A 17,287-nucleotide genomic window follows, 5' to 3' on the forward strand; every position below is an offset into this window, starting at 1 on the left:
AACTGAGCTTGGCTGGCTTTGGAGTGAGTCTTGAGATTGCTCAGCAGTAGTTATTACCTCACCCTCTTATCCCTGCCGGAAAGAATAGCTTACCTATAGCCAGTTGTGGCTGGTGCCCATTGGGACCGGTGGGAAGGAAGGCAAGTGCCCAGCAGGTAGTGGAACCAGTGCCAATGACAGGCAGAACCAGCTAACTGTAGCCTTGTCCCCATCCTCCTCCCTGCTTAGTTCTGTGGGGCAACTCTGAGGCTAAGGAGGAGGAAGCTGACAAGCATTGCCACCCACTGATTGTAAGGAAGAAGGCACGGCCAGGTGGTGGGGATAGCTGAGGTCAGACCGAAGTTGGTGTGGCAGTGCCCCCATTCACCTTAATGGACCAGCCTCTGCTGCCTAAAGCCGCAAACGGAATTCAAAACAGAGGGAAGATTCCAAGCGGAGATTTGCGGCTCACAGGTCACACTCTCCCCTGTTGTGCTACGTTGCTTCTGGAATGTGGTGAAGGGTGCAGACCCCGGTGACACGGCGCAGTCTTCTACGATCACTCACTTGCTTCTTCTCTCTTCCATCCCCAGCCCCAAAAGCCGACTGATCCAGTTGAAGAAGGAAAAATTGGAGTACACTCCTGGGGAGCACGAGTACGGATTGTTCCCGGCACCTATCCACGTGGGTGAGTGGGTTCTCTGTGCATGCTTTGAATGAGCCCTGCATGCGTCCTCTCAGCCAGAGGAAGTGAATGGCCCCCAGGTTATCATTTGGGTACTTGCGGGGCAGGGAGTGGGTGCTTGAATCGACTCCCAAAGGAGGAAATTCCTAGTATGGGTTCAAGATCCTTGTTTCTGGGCCAACGGAGAGCCACTCATTAGGGGAGGGAGGTCGTGAAACCCTCCTCTAAAATGCTGTAGGTCATGTGCAGCCGAGAGGGATTTTAGAGACTGCATTGTAAAATAGCTCATTTACTTTCCTGGCTTGTCACTTTAAAGTCCTAGGGGTGCACCGCTTTGCTTTTTTGGGAGCAATGCAAGCCCATACTAGTCCAATATTTGTGTGCTTGGATTTGTGCTGGAAATAAGATTGACAGTTGTACCATGTGCTGTGGAGTTCAGCTTTCCCACCCCACTCCTGGTCTGCCGCAAGACAGTGGCTGAAGTTACCTTGCACTTTTCAAAGCTTGCTTTGCAGGTGTGACAGCTGAAACTTGGGGACATTTTGCACTGTAGTGGTGATCTTTTTGTTTTCCAATGCATGTCTTATCAATAAAAAAATTCACTGTGGTGCGAACAAATTTCTATTCTTAAAGTGTGGCCCACAGAAAAAAGTTTGAGAACCACTTCTATAACGGGGTAGCTGTGCTAGTCTGTAAAAGTGAAAAGGCAGAAAGTTCAAGCATCTCGCTTGTTTGTGGAGAGACTCGAGGAGAAAGGTTTATTTAGTCCCTTTAACTTGAGCAGCCTTGTTAGTGATCCAGCTTGAGCGTATTCCAACCCCAGGGACCGTTTTTTCCTTATTTAAGGGTTGAGACTTGTTTGTGCCTTGGGCTTGCGCTCCTTCCCCGCCCTGCCCCCCCCCAATCCCTCGCCAGGTCACGGCCCTCCAGTTTATTTGCGCCAGGAGACACAAACAAACATGTCCTATTAAGATAAGGCAGCTTTAATGACTCTGCCTGGCGTAAAGGCAGAGCAGTCTCGCCTCCCCAATCATGTTAGGAGGATTATTTCTCTGCTGGGCTAACTCCTTGTCTGGGTGCCTCCTTTTATTGAGGTGGGGGGAGAGAGAGAGAGAGAGAGAGAGAGAGAGCACTCCCTACTCTCTGGGCTGGCTGCCAGGCCCTTGAAAGAGCCTTTTGTTTTAGCCAGTGAGGTCATAGAAGTGAAAACAGATTCCCAGTGGACTTTGCTGCTTCCTGGAACTCGCCAAGCACAACTTGAGGCTTTGAAAAATAAGAACAAATTTTAAGAGCAAGTTGTAAAGACAACATGACAGCTGCTCTTCTCTCCCCACCAACACCCCCCCCCCGCACAAAAAAATAGTTTTTCAGAAGCGAGAAGAGGTGCCTGCAGCATCAGAGGAAAGCCAAGGCCAGGAGCACCCTGCTGGCCCCTCTGGGCTTTGCTTGCCTCCCTTTGCTCTTGCATCCTAACAGAGGGTGAAAGATGGCTCTCTCTTCTTCTTAAGCTTAGCAGTTTGTTTTTGTTTGAGCTCATTTGCCTTGCTTATCTTGGCATGGTTCAAACACCGTGAAACTCCTTGCCACCTAATGCCTGCTCAGACAAGCTTACATGTGTCTGTTGTCTTGAAAACATTCAGGTTACAGCACTGGTGAACCTTCAGAGGAGGAAGCTGGGTAGCTCAGTTGGTTGGAGCGTGGAGCTGATGAATGCCAAGGTTGCAGGTTTGATCCCCGTAAGGAACAGCTGCATATTCCTGCAGTGCAGGTGGTTGGACCAGATGATCCTCAGGGTCCCTTCCAACTCTATGATTCTAAGTTAGGAGCTGTAATCTCTGTTATCTTTGAAGGTGGGTTGTCTGGGACTTTGAGGTCTGAGATGAGAATGTCCTGGTTGGGGACTAAGGCTGCGTGCACAGCATACATTTAAAGCACATTCCCCTCCACCTCAAAGAATCCTGGGAACTTAGTTTGTTCAGGGTGCTGTGGATGGTAAACTACGGTTCCCAGGATTATTTTGCTGGGAGGGAGGGAGAATGTGCTTTAAATCACAGAATTGTTGAGCTGGAAGGTACCCCAAGTGTTCTCTCGTCACAACCACCTGCAATGCAGTCATCACAGCTCAATAATCCTTGACAGATGATCATCCAAGCTCTGTTCAAAAACCTCCAGTGGAGGAGACTCCACCACCTTCAGAGGTAGTCAGTTCCACTGTTCAGCAGCTCTTACCGTCAGAATCTCCTTTCAGGACATTTGAATCCATTGGTTTGGGTCTTACCTTCTGGAGCAGCAGAATACAAGCTTGCTCCATCTTCTGTGTGACAGCTTTTCAGATATTTGAAAATGACTATCATGTCACCTCTCAGCCTTCTCTTCTCCAGCCTAAACGTACCCAACTCCCTCAACCATTCCTTAGAAAGCTTGTTTTCCATATCTCTTATCATCTTGGTCGCCCTCCTCTGCACACCCTCCAGCTTGTCAATATCCTTGAGCTGTGGTGCCTGGAACTGGACACAGCAGTGTTGAGCACAGCCTACCAGGGGTCAGCAAACTATTTCAGCAGGGGGCCGGTCCACTGTCCCTCAGACCTTGTGGGGGGCCGGACTGTATTTTGAAAAAAAATATGAATGAATTCCTATGCCCCACAAATAGCCCAGAGATGCATTTTAAATAAAAGAACACATTATACTCATGTAAAAACATGCTGATTTCTGGACCGTCCGCAGGCTGGATTTAGAAGGATTGGGCTGGATCTGGCCCCCCGGGCCTTAGTTTGCCTACCCATGGCCTAAGCCTTCCCAGTTCAGGATAGTGTCTCTGCAACTTTCAGGACTCTCTTCAGCGACAGTGGGGAAAGGATAGTGGCACCCGGGCGGCATGAAGTCTCTGTATCTGCCAGGCTTGTTATAAATAACTATGGGTCGGTCCTCCTGTCTTGTCTGATCAATACAGTGCATCATATATTATTTTCCCTGGCTTTGCGAGCTTTCAGTTCAAGTGCCACTTTCTGGCAAGCAGCCTCTGGAAACGTGGGCTGGAGCAGTGGAGCACGCTCTCCAGGTCTTAGATTGCGAGATGGCTGCTCATAGCCCAGTCATTGCTGAACAAAGTGCATTTGCTCAGCCTGCAGGAATGTGGATGTTGGTTCTCAGTCCAGGGCTCAGCTGCTCACAAAACGGCACCTTGGTCTGTCAGAAGCCAGCATGGGCCATAGAAGAAGACCAGCCCTATGAAAAACTAACTCTCAGTGCTGTTGTGGTGTTGTTCTGTCTAGTTTAGAAGCAGGTGTGGATATCCTCTTGCCCTCCAGATGTTGCTGAGCTACAACTCCCATCAGCTTTAGTATGCATGGTCAAGAATGTTGGGAGTTGTAGTTCAGCAACATCAGGACGGCCAAAGGTCCCCACATATACTTCAGGGGGAAGATGGCTGCAGAAAGGACATGATAGAGTAGGGCCGAGGAACTTTGTGGTCCTCTAGACATTGATGGACTCCAATTCCCATCCGTGCCAGCTAGCAGGTCCAGTGGCCCAGGGATGATGGGAGTTGCTGGCTCATCAGCATCTTGGAGGGCTGCAGGTTCCCCAGCCCTACAATTAGAGCTTTACAAAACCGCACAAGGCAAAGGGAGAACTTTGTTTTCCCTTCTCTCACATATAGTGCCTGTTCTTTAGGGTTCCCCAGCGAAACCTGCAGGGGGAAAGTGCTTATTGACATTGATGTATAGACTTGGCTGCTGCCAGAGATAGCGATGGCTCCCCACTCACCGTATTTTCGCCCTATAGGATGCACTTTTTCCCCTCCAAAAATGAAGGGGAGATGTGTGTGCGTCCTATGGGGCGAATGCAGGCTTTCGCTGAAGCCTGGAGAGCGAGAGGGGTCGGTGCGCTCTCACTCTCCACGCTTCAGGAAGCTATCCGCAAGCCGTGGGAGAGCTGCGCGACTTCCCGCCAGGCTCCCAAGGCTTGCGGACAGCAGCCTGCAGCCCAAAACCCGGGGAGCGCGCCCTGGACTTTGGGCAGCTCTCCGCAAGCCTTGGGAGCCAGGTGCAACTTCCCGCCGGGCTCCCAAGGCTTGCGGACAGCAGCCTGTTCTGGGGGCTGGGGTCGGGGGAAGCTCGGGCTGGGGGGAATTTAAACTTTTTTTCCTTTATTCTCCCCCCCCCAAAAAACAACAACAACAACTAGGTGCGCCCTATGGGCCAGTGCGTCCTATAGGGCGAAAAACACGGTAAATTGAAAGGGTGGAATAGGAGAAACTGCAGAGATGGAGAAGCCCCCCCCGGGCTGCTAGCTGGGCTGTTCTTATGAGTACATGGGTCCTTGCAAAGGATTATAAAAATCCACAGGGATAGGCTTATCGGTGGCCATTTGCTCCAGGGCTAAAAAAGCATCCACATTCAGAGACAGCTGAATAGCCATTGGCTAAGGGACAGGAGAGGACTGTTGCCTTGATGCCCTGCGCTTTCCCAGAGGCGTCTGGTAGGTCACTGTGTGAGGGAGGATGCTGAAGCAGGTAGTCCCGTGGTCTGATCCAGCCAGGGCCGTTCCGTTCTTCCACTTTTCCTCTTCATTTCAATTAAGAGCTGCACTAGGACGAACTTCACTGGTGCATTTTACACCTGGTTAATTAGCATGTGTGGCAGGGACCTTTGTATTTTCTGCCTCAGTCGTCAAGACGTCTTTGGTCTGCTTCTGCCAGTCAAGCTCTGTTCATGGTGTGTGTGTTTAGGAAAGAATAAATGCATGACTTTTGTATTTCTTCTTCCCTCCCCCTCCCCCCACTGCAGGGAAATACCTACGCCAAAAGCGAATAGACTTCCAGTTGCCTTATGACATTCTTTGGCAGTGGAAACATAATCAGGTAGGGGACTATCTTTTTTTAAAAAGTCACATCCTTCCAAGGCTGCATTCCAAGATGCTTGAGAAGAATCAAATGGTTTCTGCTGCTGCTGCTGCTGCTGCTGCTGCTGCTGCTGCTGCTGCTGCTGCTGCTCCTGCTGCTGCTGCTCACTGATACTAGCTGTGCATTCAGGAGTCTTTTGCTGATGTTGCAGCTGAGGGAGGAGGCTGGGTGGGTGGGAATCCTTGAATATATATTTAATGCAGACAATTTCCATTGCCTCCCTCCATCCTTCTTCGCCTGCACACACATGCACCCACAGAGAGAGCGCTGCTTTCAAACTAGCAGCAGTTTTGCTTCTCAGAAAGCGTCCACCCTTAATCCTACCAGGGACTCTTATTCTGATAGCGCCTGCCTGCTTCTGCTTCTGGGATCTTGTGTTGTTTTTTTGACACGCCTCTGGAGAATTCAGATGTTCTGCCAGCAGTGCTGAAAAATTTCAGGCCTTATTTTTCTTGGACCCAGTCCCGAGCAAAGAGAGTAGAGGTTTGGTTTATTTTTGTTATTGTTATTATTATTATTATTCCAACTAGAAGCTGATGTTTGGGGGTCAGAAGGAATGCACTGAATAGCCCGCCTTGGGTTCTTTCCAAAGAGCTCCCTCATTTGTCCATGGGGTAGGCTAAAAATAGGGTGGTGTTCCTTCTGACAAAAGGTTTCCACCAGAGGTTTTGCAGTGGGATTTTGCCTATCCTCTGCTCTTACTCCAGATCAGTGGACTTGAGTGGGCCTAAACCAGGCTTCCTCAACCTTGGCCCTCCAGATGTTTTTGAGACTACAATTCCCATCATCCCTGACCACTGGTCCTGCTAGCTAGGGATCATGGGAGTTGTAGGCCAAAAAAACTCCGGAGGGCTGAGGTTGAGGAAGCCTGGCCTAAACCCAAGACCCACCTTTGACTCACAACCTGCAACATGGGACCCACTTTCACATTTTCACTTTTGATTTATACATAATAATGCTGATGCACATTATTAATCCTAAAATGGTGATGCACTGAGAAACATACCTCAGCATTACTACTAAATGAAAAGCAGCGCTCCAGCTCAGGGTTCCAGCCAGCCCTGCCCTCTCCCACTGGGCTCCACACCTGCATGGTGGGGTTAATAACACCAGCTTCCCTTTGAGGACTGTTTTTAGGATTACTGAGGATTAGTGGATGTGCAGCACTTTGAAATCCAGGGCTGCATACACACCCCGTGCATTTGAAAGCACATGGCTCTTCCCCACAAAGAATACCATGAACTGTAGTTTGTTGAGGGTGCTGGGAATTTTAGCTTGGAGTAAACTGCAGTTCCCAGGATTCCATGTACTGGGCTGTATGTATGCACTCCAGAAGGGACAATGTGTGTTATAATTAAGCACCTGCTTTTCCCCGTTGCCCACTTTATTTAGCAATATGCTATAGAAACAAGGAATTGTTCCCACCCACCCCATTCTGTTCAGTGATTCAGCCCCCTCTCTAAAAAATACATATTTTTACTAATTGCAAAGCTTGCGTGGTTTACAGTTTACATTTCCTCATTTCACATTCCTAACATGTTGCGGGGAAACTCCATAATGAGATCTACAGGCGTCTTTAAGTATTGTCAAAAGGAGCAGATAGTACCTGGTTCCAAGCACGTCTGTCTCTGACAAAACTGGTTTTGGATTCTGCTGCTTCTTTTTAGAGGGAATGATGTCTTTGCCCCAAAATAGGCCGTGCTGATTTTAGTCAAGAAGCTGCATATTTGCTGGATTCTTTGATATGGCGCTCAAAACGAGTATAAGCGTCTGTCTATTTTTTGCTGAACTGCTCCAGAGGTGCTTTATACTAGGGTTGTCTAAAAGCCTTCCCCATGTAGACAAAGCTGCGAGGCCTTGGGAGCCCCATGGACACTCTGGGACCACCTGGTCCCGCAACATTTCTGAAACTGAAGTTAGTATAGAGCTGGTTGCTCTCTTGGATTGGGGAGCCCTACCGTTAAAATAGGGAAATGAACATTGTGGCTTGGGTCCACAGATCCTCTTCAGTTGGCATTGAAGTCTGTTCCACTCCCGTAGCTCAGGGCAGAGCATGCACAATCCCGGCATCTCCAGGTAGGGCTGCCTGAAACCATGGGGAGCTGCTGCCAGTCAGTGTCCTAGATGGACCCGATGGTCTGACTCAGTACAGTGGTACCTTGGTACTCGAATGGCTTGGCTCCCGAACAAATCGGCTCCCAAACGCCGCAAACCCAGAAGTAAGTGTTCCTGTTTGCAAACGTTTTTTGGAAGCTGAATGTCCAACACTGCTCCCACTTAAGTGCAGGAAGCTCCCGCAGCCAATCAGAAGCCACGCCTTGGTTTTTAAATGGTTTCAGGAGTCAAACGGACTCCCAGAATGGATTAAGTTTGAGAACCAAGGTACCACTGTATAAGGCAGTTTCCTGTGTTCCTAGAAGGGCTGCCTCTGAGCGTTGCCCGAAAAATGATGGCAACCCAGAGAAGCTCTTCCACCTGCGCAATGTGTTGTGCAAAACTTTGCACATACATAATTTTATTTGTAGATCGCCTTTCCACAGTTCAAACCATGTTCAAGGCAGCTTACAACATGAAAAAAATTCATGACTACGACATAACGAAAGTGGTCATAAGCAATAAATAAAACGTTTTAAAAATACACAACCAAACTTAATGGTTTCCACGTGAATCACAACAAGATCTAAAATAAAGATATAAAAGAATAACAGCAACACCTCTCTCTGCAACAGCAACACCCCAGCTCAAGAGTCTCCCCAGCAGTCTCAGCTTTTTGTAGCTGGAGTCAGCCAGGGCTCTCCCCTCCCAGGCCTGGTGGAAAAGGCCTGCCAGGCAGGGAGCATGTCTTCCAGGACTCCCATGCCCTTTTCAACATCATCTTAATGGCCCCCTGGATTCTATGTGCCACATCTTTGTATCTTCTGTTTTCCATCACAAGTGTAACACACTGAACAGCGCTAAGAAATGTTCTCCTTCCCCTCGTGGCTCTTTGGATCCAGGCCAATAAATGTTTACGTTTAAAAACACACACAAAAAAAAATAAGATCAAAACCGTCCTCTGGTGCTCTTGTAACAAAGGCTTTTCTTCATTAGGCTCTGTCAGGCATAAATCAAACCTTCCTTTCTGGGAAAAATGCAAATTTTTATTCTGCTGTTGTCTTGCAAAGCGATAAAGAACACTTATTTCTTTTCTTTCCAGTTGTATAAAAAGCCAGACGTCCCGCTTTATAAAAAAATCCGTTCTAGTAAGTAGCTTTGTGTTTATATAGCCCTGGTTTTATGGTTTCCTCAATTGTGGAGCCTTGCCAGCCTTTTATCTCCACTTGACCGCACCCTCTTTGACCTCCTGGCAGTAGCCCCGCTCCTAGGCTGCCGCCTTTTACTCTTTTCTCTATGGACTGAGGTCAACGGGGTGGGCGAGCCGAGAGAGAGGTTTGTAGACTGGGAGGAGCTCTGTTTCAGAAGCTGATAGATACTTTTCACTCCTCCTTTCCCTCTGCAGACGTCTATGTGGATGTGAAGCCTCTTTCTGGCTACGAGGCCACGACCTGCAACTGCAAGAAGGCCGAGGATGGCAACAGAAATGGCTGTTTGGATGACTGCTTGAACAGGTGAGTTGCAGGGCCGCAACATAATTAATGCTGCAACCGAAGACATGTCCGTGCGCACACACAGAATCACTGGAAATTAAAGAGACCTGCTTCTCACAAGTAGCAAGGTGAGACAGCCAGCATGCATTGGGTGCACTATTTTCAGACTACATAAAAAGCCCTGGGTGTCCAAACCCTCACTTCAGCCTTAACTTAAATACTGCTAAGCCCTACTCACGGTATAATCATTGAGATTAATGGGCAGGCTTAATTTAGGTCCGTTAATTTAAGCTGGGAACATTTTTGAGCTGGATACAAAACTGCATACCCGGCCATGGCTAATTGTCAGGGTTTTGTTTGAATTCAGTCCAACAACAACAACAACAACAACTTATTTATTATTTTTATGCCACCCATCTGGCTGGGTTTTATAATTTCCAAAAAATTACAAAACCACAGTAAAACATCACACATCAAAAACTTCCCTACACAGGGCTTCCTGACCTACCTCGCAGAGTTGTTGTTAGGGAAATGTGGGCAGCAGAGAACCATATGTACGGCGCTGAGCTAGTTGGAGGGGAGCGTGGATAAAAACGTGGTTTTTTTTTTAATAAACCCTGAAAATGAGCCTCAAGGTTTGTTGGAAAGGCGGCCCCGATGTTCCTGACATTTCCCTGCGCCCATGCTGACATGCCAGCCTGCCCTCCCTCTGCTTTCAGGATGATCTTCGCTGAGTGCTCCCCCAACACCTGCCCCTGCGGGGAGCAGTGCTGCAACCAGCGGATCCAGAGGCATGAGTGGGTGCAGTGCTTGGAGCGCTTCCGGGCCGAGGAGAAAGGCTGGGGCATCCGCACAAAAGAGCCCCTGAAAGCTGGGCAGTTCATCATCGAGTACTTGGGAGAAGTGGTCAGCGAGCAGGAGTTCAGGTGAGCCATGGGCAAAGCGCTGGGTGGAGGAGAAGCGTTCGTGGCACAGCCCTTGTTCGGAAGAGCAAGAAGACGGGGAGTGTTACACCAGCTGCACTGTCCCCATTGTTCTTTAGGAACCGGATGATCGAGCAGTACCACAACCACAGCGATCACTATTGCCTCAACCTCGACAGCGGGATGGTGATTGACAGCTATCGCATGGGCAATGAGGCGCGCTTCATCAACCACAGCTGCAACCCAAACTGTGAGATGCAGAAATGGTAAGGGCTCCAGAGGGGGTCGCCTTGCTAGTTTTCATTGCTTTTGCTATGGCAACAACAGAGCCTTTTAGTACCTTTATAAAACTGATGGCCTACGCTTGTGTGCATCCGCGTGTACAGCACTTGGTTTATTTTAAAGTGCTGCACACAGAACCCTAAAAGAACAGTGTCTGCCTGAAGGTTGGGGTCCCTCTTCTTTCTCCCCTGCCTCACTCTCTGCCCCAGTTCTGAGTAGAGCTGTCAACCAGTTTAGAGGGTGTAGACCGGGGGTAGGCAACCTAAGGCCCATAAGCGGCTCATGGGGGTTTAACTGGCCCATGAGCTGCCCCCGAACTGAGCCGCCCTCTCGGCGAGTCCCCGCGTGCTGCGCTAAACCGGCGCAGCGCAGGGACTCACTTCCGTGGTGCCGGAAATCATGTCTGCGCAGGCACCAGAAATTGTGGGGGCGCATGCTCACAATCCGGCCCACAGAGGGATCTCCGCTGGAGTGAACCGGCTCAGGCGAGGTAAACCTTGCCGGCCCCTGGTGTAGACGGACACCATCTCCCATTCCAGCTGGTCATCTTAAGAACAGTTGTGTCACTTTTTAAGATCTGATGCCTGCTGCTCTGTCAGACCCAGGGAAGCTGTGGTTACAAGCGGACTGAGCCACAATTCCACCCCTTTCCTGAAGCACTGTTTTTTTTGGGGGGGTGGGGGGGAGATTGGTTTCCAACTGAGGTATAATACGCTTCCAGGACCTTGGCAGTGCTGAGACTGCTGTTGTGCCTTCCTGCCCTGTCCAGAGTTGCAAGCACATCCTCTTCCCTTTCCACCTGCAGGTCCGTCAACGGTGTCTACAGGATTGGGCTGTATGCATTGAAGGATATGCCTGCTGGCACTGAGCTGACTTACGATTACAACTTCCACTCCTTCAATGTGGAAAAGCAGGTGAGGGTTGCATCCTCACTCCCAGGAAGGCCTGGGGGAGAAGAGCACAGCTGCATTTTTAATTCTTTAGGCTAGTCCCTCCTTATTGGTACAAGTTGGAGGCACAAATGTATGAGATGCCCCGTGAGATCACTTTGATCACCTGGGAAATTCAGTTAATGCACCCTGCAGACTTTCATGGAACGCTTGCCTAAAAAGGGCCCCTCAAATTATAGCAGCCAGTATACCAAGACACCTCATTTAAGCAGATGTAGACACCCAAGATACCCAGCTTGACCCCGCCGTTGGCCCTAACATCTGCTACTGTCGCCCTGCCAGGAGCAGGCGGTATGGTGGAGTCAGGGAAGGGCAAAGGTGAGGCAGAGGTGCTCACCCAACAGCAGCAATGGCAGAAAGCTTCTCACCTGAGAGAAGGAGCCCCAGTTTGCCCATATACAGAGTGGGCAGGCCAAAAGTCCAGGGAATTAGAACACCTAGCACCATAAGACATGCCTCTTATTTGAGCACAGTAACAGGATCTTAGCTCACCAGAGAGTGGCCATGAGATCCCCACATAATCCTCCATGCGTAAAGGATAGATCCACTCAGGTTGTCAAATTGAGACAGCAGCTCCAGCACAGTAAACAGAGTAGTCATCACAAAAAGAGGCCAGAAAAAGGAGGCAGAAACAGAGGCACCAACAAGCCCATTCATACATTGGCCCCTGCAGTGTCCCATCGAATGGATGGGAGTGTATGAGCAGGCAGGAGTTGTTGATGGGTCCTGTTGGCCTGGGTTGCAAGCTTTGCCGAGGGGCCGTGTTTCAAGGTGGGTGTTGTCTCCTTTCTCTTCCAAGCAACTCTGCAAATGCGGCTTTGAGAAGTGCAGAGGGATCATTGGGGGCAAGAGCCAGCGCGTGAACGGCCTCCTGAGCAAAACCAACCAGCCCGTCACTGCCCAGAGGAGGCCGAGCCGGTCTAAAGAGAAGAGGAAATCCAAACACAAGTTGAAGAAGAGGGTGAGTGTGCACAGAGCAGGAGGCAGGTGTGGGAGGTGTTTGCCACACTCCATGCCTACAGTTGCCGCTTGGGTCAGAGGGGGGTGAGTGTGGTTGAGAGCTCGTATTTGGCGTGCAGAAGGCGCCAGGTTCAATGTCCGACATCTCTGTTTTAAAAAGCATAGTGGGTAGCAGTGGTCTCATCTAGTGCGGGACCACTTCATGTGCCCAGTTTGTTTGACTTTTCTTTCAATAATCTGGTTGCTACCCTGTTTCCCCGAAAATAAGACAGTGTCTTATATTAATTTTTGCTCCCAAAGATGCGCTAGGTCTTATTTTCGGGGGATGTCTTACTTTTGGGGAAAGACAGTAATTGTGAGTCAGCCAGACTCCGTCAGGGCAGAGTGAGCAGCAGGCGGCAGTTTGTCCTGGCAGCAGCGTGGGCTCTCTGATTTAAAGAGACCTCGCATTGCCTGAACAGCTCCAGCTGTGCTGCGGCCAATCAGCGAGCTACGTGGCAGCGCCTGCCGCTACGGTCCAGAGGAGTCAGACGCCTTACAGTAGCTTATGGGGCGTTATATTCCGGGGAGGCCTTATGTTCGGGGGAGGCTTTATTATCGGGGAGGTCTTATTTGGGGGGAGATGCCTTATATTACAGTGAGAGGCAAAACGGGAAGTAGGTCTTATTTTGGGGGGATGTCTTACTTTCAGGGAAAGACAGTACTTGTGGCAACGATCTAACGCAGGGCGGCCCAACTTTCCATACCAAGTGTGCCTCAAGAGTAGTTGTGGCATGGAACCCATGGGCTGCACTCTGCCTTGTCATGTATGGGGAGAGAGCAAGCCCAGAATTCGGTGCCCCCTCCCCAGCCCTCACGCTGCCTTCCCGAAGCTGGGTAAACACTGCACTTGGCTTTGGGAAGGAGGAGGGAGATCTCTAGGACCCTGTCTGAGCCCTCACACCTCCTTCCTGAAGCCCAGGGCCTCAGTTACCTGGATTTGGGAAGGTAGTGTGAGGACTTGGGGAGCATCAAAAGTTGCCGGTGACCTCCAAAAGAGGCATGAGGGCATTGGACCACCCTGATATAGTCATGCAGGAACGGGGAACTTAATACTCTCTCGGAAAAAAACTTGGGCTCCCCCTTCCAGGACATCTCTTCACTCATGTTACTGCTCACCACCATAGGGGGTCTCTCTTCCTCACCAGCTGGGATGCTTCTGTCCACCATGATTGGACAGAATCAGACTTTACAAAATGAGGGTGGGGTGGGATGCGCATGTAACACGTGCTTCCTGTTCTGCATGCTTCTCCACCCAGACCCAAATCAACCTCCTGCTGGTAATGAGAGAACAGCATGGACATGCCCATTCCAATAATGGTTTTGAATGAGAGGAACAAAGTGGGGGGCCCCCTCTTGCTTCATGTACTTACCTTAACTTCCACCCTCCCCTCCCCTCTTTATTATAAGCATTTAAGCCCTGAAAGGGAAAGAATCTTGCCTGCGTTGGGCAGCTCAGCTATACACTGAGTAGGGATTTGAACCTGCCCGACCCAAGTTCAGGATTCTAACCACTGTCTTTTTGCAGTTGGCTTTCTTTGTTCTTGGATTCTCTTCTCAAGAGGGGTTTGTTTTGTTTTGCAGAAGGGTCACGTTCCTGAGGAGCCCAGTGAAAGCTCAAGTACCCCGACTCGGCTGACACCGCAGCTCCAAATGAAGCCCATGTCCAACAGGGAAAGGTGAGGAAGAAGGGCAGCTTCATTCCCTTGTCTCTTCCCAACAAGCTTCCCTCCCCCAGGGGGCATGAGCTAGATCAGGCTTCCTCAACCTCGGCCCTCCAGATGTTTTTGGCCTACAACTCCCATGATCCCTAGCTAGCAGGACCAGTCAGTGATCAGGGATGATAGGAATTGTAGTCTCAAAACATCTGGAGGGCCGAGGTTGAGGAAGCCTGAGCTAGATCTTCCCCAAAGCTGCATTTTGGCTCAGTTATTTCATTTTGATGTAAGAAATTTCTTCCCTGCCTTTTGTCATCAGAAAGTAAGAATAACCTATCATTAGAGTCCTTTCCAACTCTGAAATTCTATGATTCTATGAAACTACCTCCTGCCAACCTAGCAGTTCGAAAGCACATCAAAGTGCAAGTAGATAAATAGGTACCGCTCAGGTGGGAAGGTAAATGGCGTTTCCATGCGCTGCTCTGGTTCGCCAGAAGCGGCTTAGTCATGCTGGCCACATGACCCGGAAGCTGTTCGTCGGCTCCCTTGGCCAATAAAGCGAGATGAGCGCCGCAACCCCAGAGTCGTCCGCGACTGGGCCTAATGGTCAGGGGTCCCTTTACCTTTACCTATGAAACTACCACAGGATGGTTTGCAACATAATAGCATAAGCAACTTCATTTATTAGATTTTAATTTTTTTACCCACACTTTATCATATATATTTTTATTTAACAAAATGTATATACCACTTGATTGTAATGATACCTTGTAAGCGGTTTACAGGAAATATTAAAATTATGAGTAAAAACAATAAATTATCAATAAAAACATTTAGAAAACTGTTAGCATCAACAGTAAACTAAAAAGAGATTGAAACATATCACCATCCACATTTAGACTTGCCCAAACCAAAGTGGTTTCAGCAGGTCTCATAAGGTCCCAGGGCAGGTTACAGCAATAAAGTGCACACTTGTAAAACAAATGAAATAGTTACCACCGTAAAACAAGAAAATTGTAAAAACTAATTGAAACAGTTCCATGTATTGAAAGCAGTGCAAACATTTGAAAACAATTCCATATATAAGAACAGTTAAGATAGTCCCAGTACAGATGCAGACTGTTTGCAAATACAGTACAAAAATATGCATTCAGTATTCTCTCTCCCTCTCTCTACATAAAAACCTGTATATATAATTTCATAATTATTACTGATAATAATCACTAATACGTGATATCAGGTAATACACAGTAGTACGTAATACATGATGGGCAATACTTAACAAGCAGCTGTGTGAAATTATTCACACCTCATGCCATCCCACAATTGAGAAAGCTTTAGCTATGACTTTGCACAATGTTCTAAACCATGGTTTGCAAACGGCTGGCCAATAAGGATTTTTTAAAAAAGTGGTTTGGTGAGATGTTAGAATTGACAAACCACAGACTCATTGCTGCCTCCCCAGAGACAACTGCATTATATAAAAGCTGAATGGGTGGGGAAATGGAAGCAGACAAGCAGGTCTAAATCATGGCTTTATTAAGATGCTCAGGCTGTGATTATGTGTTCCAAATCACGATCAGAACGAATCATGGATTGGTAGGTCTGAGTCGAGCCTTTCTACAGAAATGGCACAACCCTTGCTTTTAACCTGTGCCTCCCTGGCATCTGTCTGAAGCTTCCCCTACTTGGTCTTTATTCCTGACCCTTCCTCCTCCTCCTCCTCTTCCCAGTCTGATCTCGTGTAGATTCCAACCCCTTAGAGCAGGGATCTCTCACTACTAAGCTGTGGCGATGTGCTGCAAATATCCCGCAGCAGCCAACCTCGGAAGGCGAAGAAAGCCTTTTATTTCAGCCCCCACCTCTTCTCTTCCCCATCCCTCATCTTTATTTGTGCTTCCCCAAGGAATTTTGTGCTGAAGCATCATGTTTTCTTGGTGCGCAATTGGGAGAAGATCCGGCAGAAGCAAGAGGAGGTCAAGCACGCCAGCGACAACCTTCAGTCCGCCTCGTTATACACCCGCTGGAATGGGATGTGTCGGGATGATGGCAATATAAAATCTGGTCAGTGCCCCTGTTGCAACTGGTGTGAATCTCCCAGCCTTTCTCCATGTCTCCTGGATAAGCGATAAGCATTCCGTGAACCTTAACCTTTCTGAAATCAGTCTTGCAAAAAGTTGCCATCCTGTCTGTCTCAGATATTTGTGACCTAATGAACCAAGCTTGAACCTCCTTTTCCGAGTCGCCTAAAAGCGATTCTGCCTTGCCACAAGCAATTGGACAAGCAGTGCCCTGACCACATTTTACCCTTTGCGTTGCATTCAACTAAAATTTGATATCCAGCAGCAGTGGCATGATATATTCAAAGCCCCCACTCTGTACAATGAGAGTTGCTGGTTTTTAAGTCCCTCAGACATACATGTTGTTCAGAGGAGAGGAAATGGGAAGGTAGCTCAGTAGCAGATCAGGAAGTCGCAGGTTCTCTAGTTAGCTGCCTCCCAGTAGGGTTGAGAAAGACGGAAACCCTGGAGAGCTGCTGCCTGTCAGCGCAGACAAAACCAAACTAATTGGGCCGGTTGCTTCCTGTGTTCCTGCGGGCTTCGACTAAAGAGGCGTCTCTTCCTCCCCTCTCTTTTTCAGATGTCTTCATGACACAGTTCTCTGCCCTGCAGACTGCCCGCTCAGTGCGGACACGGCGGCTGGCTGCGGCCGAGGAGAACATCGAAGTGGCGCGGGCCGCACGCCTCGCGCAAATCTTCAAGGAGATCTGCGACGGGATCATCTCGTACAAAGGTGATGGCTGCCAAGGAGCTGATCATTTGACAGGCTCCACAATCCTGTGTTGCTGGGTTTCCAGAGGGAGGAGAGCTTGAGTGTAGGATTTCAGGGGTTCAGTGATGAGTGGCTCATGGGTGAGAGCAGAAGCTACTTTGGGGGAAGGCTTTGCATCCCTGGCATCTTCAGATGGGGCTGGGAAGGACCCCGGTCTGAAAAGCTGCAGAACTGCTGCCCAGCCAGTGTCAGCAGTGACACTGAGCGAGGTGGACCCAGTGGTCTGATCCTGTATTAGGCAGTTTCTCATACACTTCCTTGGCTTTTGCAGCATTTGCTGTGGGGTGGCCAGCCTCTGTCTCTCCGTCCGTCACCCATGAGGACTGTCCAGTGTTTGATACACATGCTGCTCCCACCTCCTTAGTCTTGAATTGTAAAGAGCTGTAGCAGAAGGGGCTGTAGCTCTAGAAGTAGTGGACAGAATTTGAGGGAGGGGGGAAGGGAGTACACAGCGGGTGGAGGAAATTCATTGGAACACCAGAAGAGC

General features: G+C 49.1%; 1 protein-coding gene across 1 annotated transcript in view; it reads left to right on the forward strand.

The window, feature by feature from the left end:
• Positions 1-17,287, forward strand: part of ASH1L (ASH1 like histone lysine methyltransferase) — a 73,580-nt gene that overhangs the window by 44,785 nt on the left and 11,508 nt on the right. The window contains exons 7-17 of the mRNA XM_081173434.1: positions 573-667; positions 5,454-5,527; positions 8,766-8,811; positions 9,069-9,177; positions 9,876-10,082; positions 10,199-10,345; positions 11,167-11,275; positions 12,111-12,272; positions 13,895-13,989; positions 15,875-16,032; positions 16,609-16,761. Of these exons, the coding sequence (XP_081029560.1) occupies positions 573-667; positions 5,454-5,527; positions 8,766-8,811; positions 9,069-9,177; positions 9,876-10,082; positions 10,199-10,345; positions 11,167-11,275; positions 12,111-12,272; positions 13,895-13,989; positions 15,875-16,032; positions 16,609-16,761 (1,355 nt within the window). The remainder of the gene's footprint in view (positions 1-572; positions 668-5,453; positions 5,528-8,765; positions 8,812-9,068; positions 9,178-9,875; positions 10,083-10,198; positions 10,346-11,166; positions 11,276-12,110; positions 12,273-13,894; positions 13,990-15,874; positions 16,033-16,608; positions 16,762-17,287) is intronic.

The sequence above is a fragment of the Podarcis bocagei genome, assembly GCF_964188305.1.
Source record: "Podarcis bocagei genome assembly, chromosome: 16".
In the NCBI taxonomy this organism is placed as follows: domain Eukaryota; kingdom Metazoa; phylum Chordata; class Lepidosauria; order Squamata; family Lacertidae; genus Podarcis; species Podarcis bocagei.